Source organism: Fistularia commersonii, chromosome 18 (assembly GCF_037954325.1).
Source record: "Fistularia commersonii isolate RoL2024-O1a breed Wild chromosome 18, RoL_Fcom_v1.0, whole genome shotgun sequence".
NCBI lineage: Eukaryota > Metazoa > Chordata > Actinopteri > Syngnathiformes > Fistulariidae > Fistularia > Fistularia commersonii.
Window position 1 is genome coordinate 13,080,613 of NC_141301.1, and position 15,490 is coordinate 13,096,102.

The 15,490-nt window shown below is 43.2% G+C and overlaps 2 protein-coding genes and 1 long non-coding RNA gene across 4 annotated transcripts; all 3 read left to right on the top strand.

Annotated features, from left to right (window-relative positions):
• The first annotated feature begins 85 nt into the window (after nucleotides 1-85).
• LOC147224444 (uncharacterized) lies at nucleotides 86-2,749 on the top strand. The gene is made up of 2 exons (XR_015107453.1): nucleotides 86-2,407; nucleotides 2,562-2,749. It is a non-coding gene; the product is annotated as an uncharacterized LOC147224444 (long non-coding RNA).
• Nucleotides 2,750-3,235: 486 nt separating this feature from the next.
• Nucleotides 3,236-9,159, top strand: ppm1na (protein phosphatase, Mg2+/Mn2+ dependent, 1Na (putative)). The gene is made up of 6 exons (XM_086164827.1): nucleotides 3,236-3,778; nucleotides 4,993-5,564; nucleotides 6,797-6,914; nucleotides 6,996-7,110; nucleotides 7,988-8,051; nucleotides 8,403-9,159. The coding sequence occupies exons 1-6, from the start codon at nucleotides 3,373-3,375 to the stop codon at nucleotides 8,433-8,435; spliced, it is 1,308 nt and encodes a 435-aa protein (XP_086020953.1). The 5' UTR covers nucleotides 3,236-3,372; the 3' UTR covers nucleotides 8,436-9,159.
• Nucleotides 9,160-10,139: 980 nt separating this feature from the next.
• Nucleotides 10,140-15,040, top strand: LOC147224446 (amino acid transporter heavy chain SLC3A2). Of its 2 annotated transcripts, none has more exons than XM_086164765.1 (10): nucleotides 10,140-10,328; nucleotides 11,495-11,873; nucleotides 12,397-12,549; nucleotides 12,632-12,726; nucleotides 12,809-12,886; nucleotides 12,960-13,015; nucleotides 13,092-13,284; nucleotides 13,392-13,499; nucleotides 13,593-13,646; nucleotides 13,764-15,040. In XM_086164765.1, exons 2-10 carry the CDS (start codon nucleotides 11,504-11,506, stop codon nucleotides 14,151-14,153), a joined length of 1,497 nt encoding a protein of 498 aa, XP_086020891.1. In that variant the 5' UTR covers nucleotides 10,140-10,328; nucleotides 11,495-11,503; the 3' UTR covers nucleotides 14,154-15,040. The 2 variants fall into 2 exon arrangements, with proteins under 2 accessions (XP_086020891.1, XP_086020892.1); XM_086164766.1 differs by lacking the exon at nucleotides 10,140-10,328 and adding an exon at nucleotides 11,347-11,397.
• Nucleotides 15,041-15,490: the final 450 nt, after the last annotated feature.

Consider the following 15,490-nt stretch of genomic DNA (forward strand, 5'->3'; position numbering starts at 1 on the left):
GCTCCTCTCCTCTCCCGTCATTACGACTGCTGCAGTGTTACGGCGAGCCACAGCGGAGTCTGAGCGCAAGTCGCGCACCCCCCCCCTTTTTTTTTTTTTTTTTTTTTTTCCGGGCCTCGCCGCCACTTAAGGCGAACTGTAGCGCCTTTGGATCTTAAAGGGGCATCGCAGAAAAAGGAGAACAACGGGGGGCATCAATAATTTATGACAGGAGCAGCTGCAGTTTGAAAGACCGGCTGAGCAGAGCGGATCCCCACTGGAGCCGCGTGGTCAACCAGCACTTTACTTTTGTTGCTATTTATCCCGCTTATCCTGCATTCAGGGAGCCTGTCCCTGCCGTCATTGGACGAGAGGCGGTCGCCAGTCAATCACAGGACAGCAAAAAGATACGTCGCTCGCTTATTCACACGCCCTCATTCAACTTGCTCCATGCAGACATGAGGGGAGAACATGTCAAACCCCGTGTAGGAACCTGGAAGCTTCTTATTGCGAGGAGGATTATAATTGTTTAAAAGTGTATATCTTGATACGGGTAGTTCCTTTATGCTGCTTCTTCTTTTCTGCAAACAACCTGCAGCTGAACTTTTTCAGTTGCACTCTCAGAGCTGCACACAAGGTGAACTTGCACATCTTGTTTACGTCGCTAATGCTGTTTACATTCCCGTGTATGTTCACGTTTCCCTGCACTGGTGAATCTGGTTACGCCGGCTGTGTTTCTTCTTCTTCTTTTCCTTTGGGCTTTTCCCTTCAGACAGCGACATCTAACCCTATTCTCTGTATTCTCTTCTCTCACACCCACTAACTTCATGTCCTCTCTCTTTGCATCCATAAACCTTCTCTCTGATCTTTCACTCGGCCTCCAACCTCAGCATCCATGACCGAACCTTCTCGTCTCATCCGGCTTCTCCGATCTTATCTCCAAACCATCTAAAACAGTTGGTTTATGTTACACATAACACAAAAAATACACAGAAATTCAGCATCTGAATGGTATTAATACTTTTTCGACTGTGACACTGATCAGTAGAGGGCAGTGTGCGTCTTCGCTTTGTGCTTCTGCAAAATGTAGGGATCATGATTCATGAAGAAAGAAAAAAAAACATATTAACGGGTTTCCAGTTATAGAGCGCTTTCATCACCTTCATAAATACTTTACATGCACACACACACACACACACACACACACACACACAAGCAGGGCGCTATGCAGAAAATCAGGAGCAACTGGTTTGTTGCAAACTCCTGAAGCTAGGAGTTTTCATCAGTGTATAATCTGTTTTTGGATCAAGGTGGTAAAATGAAAATGGTCCGTCTACGACCACCGTCAGGTCGTGTTTCAAACGACGGCGCCGATCCCGTTGGCCCGGGACGTCTAATGTAGGTAACACACATTAGACCAACCGACTGTTGGCTGAAACACAGCCAACCTGTAATAGAGACACACTTCAGCTGACCTGAGCTAATCCTGTGTAAATATATACATACAAACCTGTATATACGGATAAGTCTTCCATGTATTTCCTTGTTAACCCGGCCAGGCAACCCAAATAACCCACGCTTAATGAGATTAGGATGCCCGACTTGCGCAGACTTGATGATTGTTTGATTTATGAAATCATGTATACACACAATGTGATCAGTGTTCTATGGTTAGGTTCATAAACATGCATTATTCTCTCGGTTCACCTCAAATACCGGCACCTTTAGACCTAAGCTCCATGACGCCACGGACGGCTACGAGCCAAATAGCCATAAATACACTGGACTTGGGTCTCGGCATGAGCCACGTGTGACGGATACAGACCACCGCAACGATCCATGAATGACTGGAGGTAGTCATTCATGTGCGCCAGAGGAAGCCTCAATCTTGGCTCGACTCTGACCAGATGTGGTCCATATAAGGTGGACCCGTGGCTCGGTTTAGGTAGCCACACTCAGCCTGAGTCAAAGCCGTCGTTCCAAGCCGTATATGGGCCAGAGCTCCGCTGGACGTGACAAATGATCCATTACGAGCTGCTGGATCTCGGAAAAATGCCATCTGGTTTTGCCGGATCCCGGCCGCGTCTTTGCCCCTGTGTCACATGTGAAACTTGCAGAACGAAAACACACTCTGATAATAACCTGATCTTTGCTTTGTTTGTGAAAATATCTGAAAAATCACCTAAAATCTCAGGAGAGCCTTTCCATGCTTTGGAAAAAGAGAATTCATGCAGTCCACTGGTTGCGGCTGCATGACTGTATATACAGTATCTTCAATTTAGGCAAGTTTTATGGTCTCAGTGACGGGGGAACAGGAAATCGCATCATCTTATGTCATCATCTAAAGGTCAGAAAGGTCATTCATCATCACCCGCTCATCTTGCACTCTGGGTTTCTGGTTGGAGGATCCAATCCCAGCTGACATTGGGTGAGGTTGCGTTCACTACCTTACAGTTTTCATTTCTACCTGCTCTTTCACCACGTTGCTAATTTTGTTCTGTATTCTTGTGAAAATGTTCAATATTCTTTATCGAAGCAATATTCAAATTTATAATTTCTGCCATTTTCGCTCATCTTTTTAGGCAACACCGGATTATCCAGACCACAAAATCCAACGGCTGGACAATCTAGGGTCTTCAATTAACCTGTTTTTTTGGACTGTGAGGAGAAACCAGAGAATCTGGAGGAACCCCACGCAGACCATGGAGACTCCACACGAACTTCTCCCTGGTTTCTCATTGACGAAGCCTTTCAATAAAAGTAAACACCGAATTTTTCTTTGTTTTGTGTCTCACTTGGAATTTTTGGATTACAGATACAGCGTTTATCATTAAACTCCAGTTGGAGGACTTGTTCTCAATTCACATCCACGCTTTCTACATACGTTATGGTTTTCTCTGTGAGTATAAAATGCTGTGCCTGTAATCCATGCTTGCGTGATGACACTGGTCATCTTTGTAGAGAGGTGATAATCCAGTGGCGTTACATAGACGGCGAGGCGCAAGAAGAAGGTGGGGCAGAGCGGCAGGATCAATCAGCAGAAATAGACCGACCAATAGGTGCTCACGGCTAATACTTGAGGGGTAAAGGAGGGTAGGATGGTTAAAGAGAAACAAACAAGCCGAGAGGAAGGCGACTTGTTGTCAACATAAAAAAGGACGCGGCAGGTTGGACTCGAGCTGCGAAGATGATTCTCGTATTTCCGGGCAATCCGCTCCGTTTGTCGTTTATCTGAATTTCACACACAGCTCTGTGTTCACCTGCCTGGAGAGAAACTGCTCATCTGTGGCCCTGGACCTGCTGAGGAAAACCCAGGGCCGGAGGAGGGGAACCAGAAGGAGACGGGCAGCGGGCAGGTCCAGCAGGAAGCTCGAGCACCGGCTTCGAGGAGTTATGAGGACGGCCAGGAGGGCCAGCAATGTGGAGGTTCCCTCCTTCCTCCGCCAGCTTGTCAAAGAAACAGAGAAGATGGTCACCTTCTTCTTCAAGGGGGGACCTCGGGAAAGAGAACCGGAGGAAGAGGAGAATTTCGACGAAGAAGACACCATGCCGAGCCCGTACCTGGATCGGCCCATCTTGGAGAAACACGTGTCGGAGGGGGGTTCACAGTCGGGGATCAACTACGCCGTGGCCAACATGCAGGGATGGAGGGCTCAGATGGAGGACGCACACACCTGCATGCCGCAGCTGAGGGGGGAGCTGACAGAATGGGGATACTTCGCTGTGTTTGATGGACACGCAGGCACGACCGTGGCGCAGTACTGCTCCAGACACCTGCTGGATCACATCCTGGCCACAGGTAAAGAAACATTTATGAGGAATGACAGGGATTCACTCGTGAGATGAATTGAGTGAACGCGACGGCAATCTTTCCTTATTCGTTTAAGAAACACGATTCAGCATGGTGCCGTGGTCGATAAGAGAGGGAGTGATTTTCAAATGCAAAAGTCTGCCAGAGAGGCTAATTTCGGGCAAGAGGGAATATTTAGTTGTAACTATGAATGGCGCAAACGGAAATATACCGCTCAAAAAAATAAAGGGAACACTTGAACAACACAATGTAACTCCAAGTCAATCACACTTCTGTGAAATCATAGTGTCCACTCAGGAAGCAACACAGATTCATTTTGACTTGTTTTAGGGACATTACATCAAAGTTGGATCAGCCTGGAGTGTGTTTTTACACTTTAATTTTGAGTGTGATTCCTAATCCAGACCTCCATGGGTTGATACAATTGATTTCCATTGATCATTTTTGTGTGATTTTGTTGTCAGCACATTCAACTGTGTAAAGAGCAAAGCATTTCATAAGAATATTTCATTCATCTAGATCTAGGATGTGTTTTTTAAGTGTTCCCTTTATTTTTTTGAGCAGTGTATATTGAAAGCATGCAATGGAACAAACAAAATGCAACAAAATGAATGATATTTCCATAGCGATGTACTATAATGTGACTAAAACACATTCTAGTGCACACCTGGTGATTTTACAGCCCGCAGGCCACATCCGTCCTGTTTTGCTTTTTTACCCAGCCCGACAAACTATTTTCTTTGAATATTTTCAATTAATATTGAATTTATAAACGCCTTATTTTTTTCTTTTGTTGAATTTTGTATGGATGATTACATATAAATTATCAGTACATTTTTATATGATCATGAATGATTTTAAAGTTGAAAAAAATGCCAAATAATGTAATTATTTAAATTGCAATTTTCATTTTGTTTGATTTACATAAAACCTAGTTGGCCCGCGCATAAAAATCAAATAAGAAATGTGGCCCGCCAGCCAAAATAATTGCCCACCCCTGTTCAAGTATTTATATGATGATTTATCATACACTTGTTGAGCGGGTCGCTATGTTAAGATAAGTATGGTCCTGTTCAAAATGTCATTTGTCTTGTGACGTATTTGTCACGTTAATGCTCTGATCAGAAGTGTTGAAAGGACACTGAATGTTCAAATTTTTCAAAAATCACATCCCATATCAACACTCTGCCGCTTTCCGACAGACGGCGTTAAGAGAAGCGAGGATCCCGAACAGGTGAAGGAGGGGATCCGTGAGGGTTTCCTGGACATCGACCGCCACATGCACAAGCTGGCCCGCGAAGACAACTGGGACCGAAGCGGCTCCACGGCGGCGGCCGTGCTGATCTCCACGCGCTACATTTACTTCATAAACTGTGGGGACTCCCGCACTCTGCTCTGCCGAAACGGCCAGGTGGTCTTCTACACCGAAGACCACAAGCCTTTCAACCCCAGAGAGAGGGAGCGGATCCAGAACGCCGGCGGCTCGGTGACCCTGCAGCGAGTCAACGGCTCGCTGGCGGTTTCCAGAGCGCTGGGGGACTTTGACTTCAAAGAGGTGGACTGGAGGCCGCAGACCGAGCAGCTGGTGTCCCCGGAGCCCGAGGTGTACGAGATGGAGAGGACGCCCGAGGACGAGTTCCTCATCCTGGCGTGCGACGGCGTCTGGGACGCCATCGGCAATGAAGACCTGTGCGCCTTTGTGCGTAGCCGTCTGTTGGTATGCGATGACCTGAGGGAGATTTGCACCCAAGTCATCGACCTCTGCCTCTACAAGGTCAGAAGCCGCCGAATTACACAAGCGGGGGCGACCCAAATTGGAAAACGCTCATATAAAAAGACGAGATTTAATCTTCCAAAACTGGAGTGGTTTAATTGGATCAGGAAGGAAGGGATGGCGGGGTCTGATGACACTTTAAGTAATCAGTTTTCTGCCGACACATCGTCGACATGGGTGATATCCCTGTCTTGTTTCCATTCATATGGCGTTATGGGAAAAAAACAAACATTGACCAAGTATTGCCGAGTCACATTTATAGACAGCGTGAACACAAACATCTTAATGTAACAGCTGTTTTTTTTTTTTTCTTCCCATGATACTAAGTAGCTACAGTGGGTGACAGATCTACATGATATCATTCAAATAGAGACAAGCAGAGCTCCTGAAAGTACATAAACTTTAATAGTTTAATTTTTTGGAGGGCTCAACATAATAGCGCATGGTTAACTTGCACAGCGGGTTGATTTATGAATGGAGAAGGTAAAGCATGGAAAAAGACGGCGTGCTGGGAGGGAATTACATTGATGGTGTTGTGTAAGTAGATTTGTCGTGTGGCTCTTCTTAATGCTTGTTAGTAACTGACGTTCCTTTAGCTCATTCTATAAATAGGGTTATTTAGGCAACCTAGTACAACAGTGCACCGTATAGGAGACGGAGAAAAAGGAGTTACACATGGCTCGGATTAAGACTGAAGGTGAGTGTGTTTACGGGAGCTGGGTCTTAGACCTCTATGTACACAGCTCAGGGGATTTGCCCCAGCCGAGACGGCCCTCTTATTTATTTTAACCTAAAAGCCTGCGCTGCCTGCTAAAACACACCGTGTTCTGGTACACGCTGATCCGAACGCCGTGATGGCATCAGGGCTCAGTTTCACAAAAGAGGATGACGTTTGAATTTGTCTAAAAGCCAGACAACAGTGTTTAACAAATCGGCATTAAATAGCGATTTTGACTTTAGACATTTGCACTCGTGACCTCATTCCGCGCCAAATCACGCTATTTGGGAAATGTGGAGAAACTCATACAACTCATACAACCAGTGGGCACAAGTCGACACGCTGCAAACTGAGTAAATTTAAGCTCTGCATTTGGAGGTAAGGATGGCTTTGCAGGAAATACATGAATATCTTGGCATAAGAACATTATTTGTACTCAAACCTGATAGAACTCGATCACATCTTTTCCTTTCAACGTGGAATTTTATCTCTCATCTTCTGCCTCTCTCCACAGGGAAGCCTGGATAACATGAGCATCATCATCCTTTGCTTCCCTGGCGCCCCCCAGGTGTCACAAGAGGCGCTGCAAAAGGAGGCAGAGCTGGAGCTGCGAATCGATAACAAAGTTGAAGGTGATTCTCGCTCAAATAACCCATGCAAACGCGCTCTGCTCTTATGCATGATTTCATCTCCTGTTGTAATCTGTTGAACAGAAATCATCCAGATGATGAGGTCCAAGGATGAGGACCCTGATCTTCTGTATGTGATGAAATTCCTGACGGCAGAGGAAATGCCTGGACTTCCACCAGGAGGAGGCATCACCAGCAAGTGAGGAGGAACAATAAACATGTGCTTGTGACACTTAATAATAATAATAATAATAATAAATTGTTTTTATATTAATAAAAAAAATTATAATAATTAGTAGTAGTCTTACTATCATATAAAATAGTACAATTAATATTATGATGATAATTATTATTGACATCATCAATTAAATTGTCATACTATGCATGTTGTCCATTTCTCCATTATGTACAAGACATACGGAAGAATCTGACTTTCCCGTAGTGACATAAAATAAGCAAAATAATAATAATAAAGTGCACATTAACAGTAACGTGCACAATAAACAAACAATGAAGATTAATCTATAAAGTATAAAGTGCATAGAGATACAATTTACTGGTACTGAGGTGAAAGAATGAGAGATTTAACAGCATAAAACCTGAAATGTATCAATATATGTAATTTGAATTTCAATACAGAGTAGCAGCAGTTTTCTGCACAGTTTAGTGCAAAAAGCTGTTCTCCACATCTGTGTGGTTGAGACACATATTAATAATAATAATAATTACAAATAACCATACAATAAACAATGCTAACAACAAATAAATATATTCATAATAATCATCATCATAGTAAACAATGATGGTGATGATTATTATTTCCAACAACTTTGATAATATAGAAAATTGTAAATATCTGAAGACTTACATTTTGATAACTGATCAACTTCAAAATTGTTTTTACAGTGACAAGATAGGCTATAGGATAGGCTTAATAGACAATGAATAATATCATGAATTTTAGTTAGAATTTATTTTGTCTTGTTTTTACAAAACTTTGATGCAAAGTGCTGTATAAATAAAGTTATTATTATTATCATCTTCACTAATGTTGGGTCAACCACTTCTGTTTGCAGGCGAGACTGCATCATCTCTGCGTATCAGAAGCATATCACGTCTCTCAGGACTCAGGAACCGATGGTGAGGCACAGCGGCTACGTGCTACCTTCATCTACTTTTAGTTCAACACAACAAATATGAAGACCTGAACTGTAAATTGAGGTTGGACATTAATTGTGACCGAATCACTTCTTCAGAAAAAAAACTGTTAAATAGTGGTTGTTTTTTTTAATTAAAGAAAATTCAATTCACAACCAGCGTCCAGAAATAAATAAATGAATACATTTTCTGTTATCAAAAATCATTCGAGACAAGAGGAGTTGTTTACAAGAACAGCTTTTCATTAAATAATCAAAACACAAGTCATGACATCTGGCGCCATCTCCGTGGTGGAAACATAGATGTTATTGTTTGTTCTTTTTTTTATTTCAGGACATTGGAGGGTCTGAGGAGGATTCAAATTAAAATGATGGAAACAGAGTCATCTGCGACACGGCCTGTCTCCGCATTCACCTCCTTCAATGACATCCCTGACATTCTGTAATATATTCTGACTGAGAGACAGCAAACAAGGTTATTAATGTAAACGAATCATTTCCTAACTGCTGCTGTTCTTCTATCGGATCTTGAGAACGGCTGGCAAAATTACCAAATCTCACACCTGCATAAACCGCATGTTGTAGGTTTTGTGTAAGGCAGCTAATTTCCACCGCAGGGATGTAGGAGAAGTAATTCTGCCTCCCCTCTACCAAGATGACATACAAAACAAAATGCGGTTTTATTTCTGTTCTCCGCACGTGAGCCGCGAGGATCAGTCTCATGATGGAATCTCTCGGTGTCTCACAAGTAAATTATTAGTTTGCACAAGACTGTTATGGAGCCGAGGGTGATTTGTAAAGCGACGGCTCTTGAAAGAACACAAGCCTGCGACAGGAAAAGGACGAAGAATGTGCGATAGGGCTGAAGAGAGGGACGGGGCTGAGTTGGAGGCCCAGGCCGGGGTTATGAGGATGCTACTTTCCCAAGAATTAGCACAGGGGCCTCATTAAATGGGGCTATGTCATGTTGAAGGGCTGTGTGATGAGCTATGTGACTGTGGGCTCTGACAACGTAGGTTCTATTGTTCAAGATGTTGCATATTGATAGGCTGCAAACTGTTAAAAGGAACAATTAAATAACATCAAGCTAGCATCTTGGGGTGGTTTTTTTTTTACTCAATCAGTTATTTGTTTTGGATTGATTTTAGTTTATTTATTAATTTTCATTAAGTTACAAATTAATGTTTATTATGTTATTTTTCAATTAAGGGTTTTATCCATATTAAAGAATCACAATACCAAAGGCAACAAAGATAATTTCTATTGCCCCCCCCCCACACAAAAAAATACAATTAAAAAAATATATATAGATGGATGTATTTATGTATGTGCATCTGTATAATGTTTTTCCAAAAGTTTAAATAACAGAAAGAGCTCTGCTTATAATATATATATATATATAAAATATTTTAATATTTATCAATTCATCTGACAAACAAATAATTATCAATTCATTACTTTACCACACGCTTACCAATAGAATAAATCGATTGCTTACTTTTTAATACATAAACTACTTTAAATTAACTATATCATAAAGTTTCTATTCATGTTATGTTGCGATCAGATTTCATAACTGGCTTCGAAATTAAAACGTTTCTTGATGTTTTTTCAACTTGTATGCTGCACTTCTTAAGTACGTAGTCTCACTGGGATAAGGGTTTCTTTTGCAGAGGAGAAGTGACTTGGAATAGCAAGAGCTGAGTTTTAACAAAGGAAAACATTTGATGGACAAACACACACTTTAACATCTGAATAACCAGTTTGAAACAGGCAGCTTGAACTTGGAATATAAAAATTTTTAACAGAGGAATAAACACGTCTAACGCCATAAGGGGTTTCAAATCCAACCTTTGTCCAAGAATTCAAGTAGAACCAACGAGTAATTTCAATGCCAAGGCTGAAGTACATTACCTTTAGCCCACCAGACGTCTGTCACGACTTTTTACCACAGGTTTAACCCGATAAATAAATAAATAAACAAATGAGATCGAGTCAATGTTAAATGGGGAACATAAACAGGCTTCATTTGGGAGTCATGTGTCTTTCAGAATGTCGTGAGGGTGTGGTGAGCATCAGCACCTCTGTATTAATTGACTCAGCAGCGTTTTCATTGGTTGAACTGAACTTCTCACCCTCGAACTCCTGACCAGTCCAATCACTTAAATATACAACCCAGGACACAGTGGCTCGGCCAAGATCACTCTGAGGCAAAGTCGACCAGTGAGAAGAGGGCCCTGCAAAGACAATAACGCCAAATGTGAGTAAAGCTCTTAGATGAGTTCCTTGAGTTTTTTGTCTTGGGTTTAAAAGCACTTCTGTGTTAAGTCTGCTAGTTGCATGGGAGTTGATACCGGCAGACTGCGAGCTGCGATGAACAGTCCACATCGAGATGCACTGAAAAGGCTTAATTTTGAATCTCTAAGGGCTCACATTGCCCTCGACTATATTTATTGGGATTTTATTTTATCCAAAAAGACTGTCTTTGAAATATTTGTTGCCAGCATCTATTCAGAGAATACACAAGAAAAATTTATTTCAAAAGAATGAAAATGAAGTTAGAGACCATGTGTCCTGGATGACTTTTTTTTTTCTTAATACCACTCCTCCCTCCACATTACCTGGAATTTAAGATATACTTCAACAGACATCAACAACATTTCAAAGTGTGATTTTGCAGCAATGTCACCCTCAGGGTGTTTTTCAAGAGGATCTGAAATAATCATACCAATCAATTGCTATTAGAACTAAAAATCAATTCCATTTATATTCCATGCACATAACCTTGAGGAGCAACTTGTGTTACAACAAAGAGTAGATCAGATCGGGGTTTTTTATTTCCTTATGGGACAAGAGAAGGAAGATTATTTTTTAGCATTCATTATCTGTAAGGCTTAGCGTGCACCTGGGGTTGAGGGGGTGCTGGAGCCTATCCCTGCAGCAACAAAAAGACTGGGAACAATTCACTCTCACATTCATACATCATATGGGCATACAATCAATCATCACGCATTTGGTCAAAGAAGGGTCACCAATACCTCCTGTATGTGGTCCTTTCGGGAATAGAACCGGAACCTTCTTGCTATGAGGCAACCGTTTTTCAAATAAAATGTGTTTTTGATGAACTAGTAGCAATTATGATAGCTGGGTCTCCCCCGTGCGTGGACTGCACAGGATTGTTTTGGTAGCTCGCGATCAGCCACTACGAGATAGACCAATCAGAGACCAGCTTACTCAGCTGATTTGTGACGTGACGGTCGCGCGCTCTAATTAAAACACCTGCGGAACATGGCGTCGGTTTTCCGGTATCGGGAGAAGTCGTCAGCGCGGTAATAAACAGCACAGTACGGCGGCTGTCGATACACCTCGAATATTGATTTATTTTTTTATCTTGGTTAATTGTGTGTGTGTGTCGCCGCCCCACAGCCGCGCACCATGCCCCTGAACGCCGGCGGGGACGCCGGTTACGGCAGCGTAGCGGGCCCCGGGCTCTCCGGCAGCGAGGGTGCGTCCGAGGCGGCGCCGCTGCTTGTCCCGGCGGACGACGCGGATCCGCCGCGGGGACGTTGGCGGCCCATGAGCAAGGACGAGCTGGAGCTGAGAGCCGGGGGTCCGGGCTGGAGGAGGCTTCGCTGCTACCTGGTGCTGCTCTTCTGGCTCGCCTGGGTCTCCATGCTCGCCGTCGCAGTCGCCATCATCGTGAAGAGCCCCAAACCGGTAGTGACGTCACTGAAGTGGTGGCAGAGGTCGCTGTTCTATCAGCTGACCCCGGGGGGTCGACCCGGGGGGTCAGAGGTCATCGACGGTGAGACCCTTCATACCCTTTGTACGGTCACTCCGTTGAAATTTTCCACACATGCATCTTTTCAAGCACACGATTTGCAGCATTTTGGAATCCGATAATGTTATATTGATCACCGCTGGGGAAATTTGAGCAGCACATCAGCACAAGGCAAGAGGACAGTTAGACAATTGATAATCATTTGATAAAGGCAATAAATAGGACAGCAACAACAATGAATGAAAAGATAGAATAAATATGACATGTTGTAGGTACAGACGCAACAAATAAGAGGATGAAACAACTACACACCAATGGCATTGCCACTGTGGACAAACCTACCGTGTGCGCCTCTTACTTTTGTAGAGGTTTATCAATAAACCATGAGAAAAAGCTAAGCCAGTAGAGCTCCTACAAAATTTGGTGTTGTGAAAATGAGAATCATTTCAAAATGGGATCATCTTTCAAATTTATTTGTATTCCTTGTGACTTTTCTGTTAAATTGGTCTAGTTTCACTGGTTAAGTGATGTCACCCTTTTTTTCAAGGCCTGTGTGAGGAGCTCCCCTACTTCAAGTCCTTGGGTATAGATGCCCTAATCCTGGAGGGCTTCTTTGACAAACACAATTCTCCTTTAAACGTCAACGTGAGCGGTGAAAGTCTGGGGACGCTGCATCTGATCACGGAGTCTAACAAAGCAGGTGGGTAAAAGGCTCCGTCCAATCGAGCAGCCACAAAATGTGAATGAATCAACGCTAAAAGGGCTCCCCATGGATTCCTCAGGTCTCAAAGTAGTGTTGGATTTCTGTGAATTGGAGCTGTTAGTACCTCACGACGAGGAAGGAAACGCAGAGGTGTTATCAGAAACCTTGGCACTGGTGAGCGTTAACTCTGCACAACCTCACTTCCAAGTATTCAGCAATGCTTGATCTTCTAAGAATACATTTTGTATTTTCACAGCATGCAATTCAGTTCTGGTTGGAGCGGGGTGTTGCAGGATTTGCAATTTGTGACACAGATGTGACATATTCAGAAAAGGTAAAATGCTTTTTTTTTTTTTCTTTATTTCCACAAGTAGAATTACCATAATCTTACTGTATATGTCTTTCAGACCCTGCTGGCGTGGAAGCGTCTTTTCAAGGAGTTCAGCAGTCCAGATGAGGAGAGGTATCCTACCACATACGGAAAATTTAGATTTCTCAGTCAATTCAATTTACAGAACAATGTTTTTTTTTTGTTTTAGGATCGTTATTGTCAAACAGACAGCAGAGGTTCTGTCTCCTCTAGCCAATTCCAGCCAAATCAACATCACTCTGGTGGATATGGTCATGGGTTCCATCCTGCCTGCTCCCCCTCACCTCCTCACCGCCCAGGAAATGTCGACTCACATACAGACACGCCTGCAAGACAGCGAGGATGTGTGGCCCAGCTGGAGAGTATGTTGGTTTTTTTTTTCAATTTAATTCCATAGATTTGGGGATTTTTTAACCCAAATACCCGGTAGGATTTCATGATACGATATGGAGGTTTTGTGTTTGGACAGGTTGGAGATGAGGCATCTAATGAATGGAAGAAGTTACTGCTGGTGCTGCTGATGACACTGCCGGGGTCACCAGTCATCCAGTATGACCAACAGATTGTCCGCAGACAGGTGGAGTCCAAGTTTAAAAAAAAAAAAAAAAGACAATCTTATAAACCTTTAGGAATGTTCATTTAAAATGAATTTTTTTTCTTACCCATTCAGAATATTTCTCAACATGGAGCCTTGGTACCCGGAGGTCAATCAGCATCCACCACAGTAAGTTACAAACGCAACACTCACATTAAAAATGTTCCAACACATATTTTAGGAGTGCATTTGTTTGTCGGGGTGTGTCTGTTGAGTAATAGCCCTCTTCTACCATCTCCCCTTCAGGACAAAGATAAGCTGAAGCGTTCAACCATAGACCTTTTCATATCTCTCAGTCACTCCAAAGCCAGAGAAGAAGCTCTTCTCTACGGCACCTTCAACTTCCTCGCCTTCAACGTCAGCTCCAGCACCAACGCCTCGCTTCCTGACCCTTCTCCTCATCCAGTCCTTGCCTTCCTGCGCTCATGGGGCTGTGTCCACTTCCTTGTTCTGCTAAATACAAGCCCAGAGACCTGCGTCCTGGACCCTGGCTGGGCCCCCGGCCTGCCGGAGGCAGGAGTGTTTGTGTCCAGCACGGAAATGGACCGCCTGGGCTCGACATCCATCCTATCCCTTGCACTGCGGCCGCATGAGGCCGTTGTCATCAAACTGTTTGAGATGCGTAGCTTCTCCTAGCGCCTCTGCAGCAGCTATGTCCAGTTAATGTAGTATCCATTGAATTCTTCCTCTAAAAGTGGGAAAAACTGTGACATGTATTTTTGTATATTCAAGTTCATTTGCTCAGGAGTTTAATGAAAATTAAATGATGGCCTTTTTTGTGGTGGTTGTCCCCCCCCCCATCCAGGCTTGTGTGGAACTATTGCACAAATGAGCCACAAGGTGGTGTCGCTGCACCACCCGGATACTTCTGGAGTTTTAAAAGACAAACCAATGTGCTTTTAATGAAAATCAAATTCTCGTCTGATGAAAAAGCATTCCTTAACGTCCTACATTAAAATTTACTAGGATATTTTTGTCATCCAATATAACCATCTCCACTTATTCCAGCCCATACTGCAGCTGGAAACTATTTTGCCTTCGATTTAAGACCTTGCCCTTTAAAGGTCCTCTTAGCGTATAGAAAAAGGTGAAAATGGCTTTTCTACTCATTAGACAGCCACAAACAATGAATCCAAGAAAAGTTTGATCAAAACCAGGAGCACTTGTTTGTCAAAGCTTAGGGAAGTTGCACATGTGCCCGGAGTCTGCTTTGGTTTAACGTGCAGGAACATGGATATCTTACCTTTGGGAGTCATTACTGAGCTCAGAAAGGCTGCTCATCCATGCCGCTGTTTCAGAGGCATTAGTGAGAGTCTGGGGAAGATTGATATATTGTCTCGAGAAGTTTAAGACCCCACTCTCTGGAACCTATTAGGTTTCTAAACAACCAGCTCTTTCACTTGATCCCTTTTGTCCCTGTTTATCACACTGCTCTGTCTTTGTCCGGGTTCCGAGACTGTCAGAACTGAAGCAGATCGTACCTCGAATTTGGTGGAAAATCCCCACGTTTGTAAAGAATTTCTCTTCGGGAAAACCAAAATGCATGTTTTGTTTTTCCATGTCATTTTATTTCATGAGAAGAAAACCATGCCATAAAACGTACCATCTTTTCCAAACGGTTTTTTTTTTTTTTTTTTCATATTTTTAAATCCGCTGAAATACCCACGGGGAATTCTGCATGAGGGTGTCTCACCAAAAGTTGAGTCATGCACAGATGAGCGTCAACAACAAATATAAAGTGAATGTGTGATGCAATCAAAGAACTAGAACCACACCCACTCCCACTCCAACCATCAGATGAAAACTGCCTCTGCGGTCCACGTCAACGCATTACATTCAGAACACGACACCAAAGTACAGTGAGAGATACGATTACACCACTGGATCACAGTAACAGTAGCGGAGGATGCTACGTAGCGCCGTTGCAGCAGCAGAGATTTGGACGATGGAATTGAGTGTGTGGACGAGAAGAG

What these genes read in the sequence shown, in the direction of transcription:
- LOC147224446 (XM_086164765.1), top strand. Translation starts at nt 11,504, where the DNA reads ATGCCCCTGAACGCCGGCGGGGACGCCGGTTACGGCAGCGTAGCGGGC. An exon ending in ATGTGACATATTCAGAAAAG is followed by an intron (nt 12,887 to 12,959) that starts GTAAAATGCTTT and finishes TATGTCTTTCAG; the next exon opens with ACCCTGCTGGCGTGGAAGCG. An exon ending in GTCAATCAGCATCCACCACA is followed by an intron (nt 13,647 to 13,763) that starts GTAAGTTACAAA and finishes TCTCCCCTTCAG; the next exon opens with GACAAAGATAAGCTGAAGCG.
- ppm1na (XM_086164827.1), top strand. Translation starts at nt 3,373, where the DNA reads ATGAGGACGGCCAGGAGGGCCAGCAATGTGGAGGTTCCCTCCTTCCTC. An exon ending in AATCGATAACAAAGTTGAAG is followed by an intron (nt 6,915 to 6,995) that starts GTGATTCTCGCT and finishes TCTGTTGAACAG; the next exon opens with AAATCATCCAGATGATGAGG. An exon ending in TCAGGACTCAGGAACCGATG is followed by an intron (nt 8,052 to 8,402) that starts GTGAGGCACAGC and finishes TTTTTATTTCAG; the next exon opens with GACATTGGAGGGTCTGAGGA.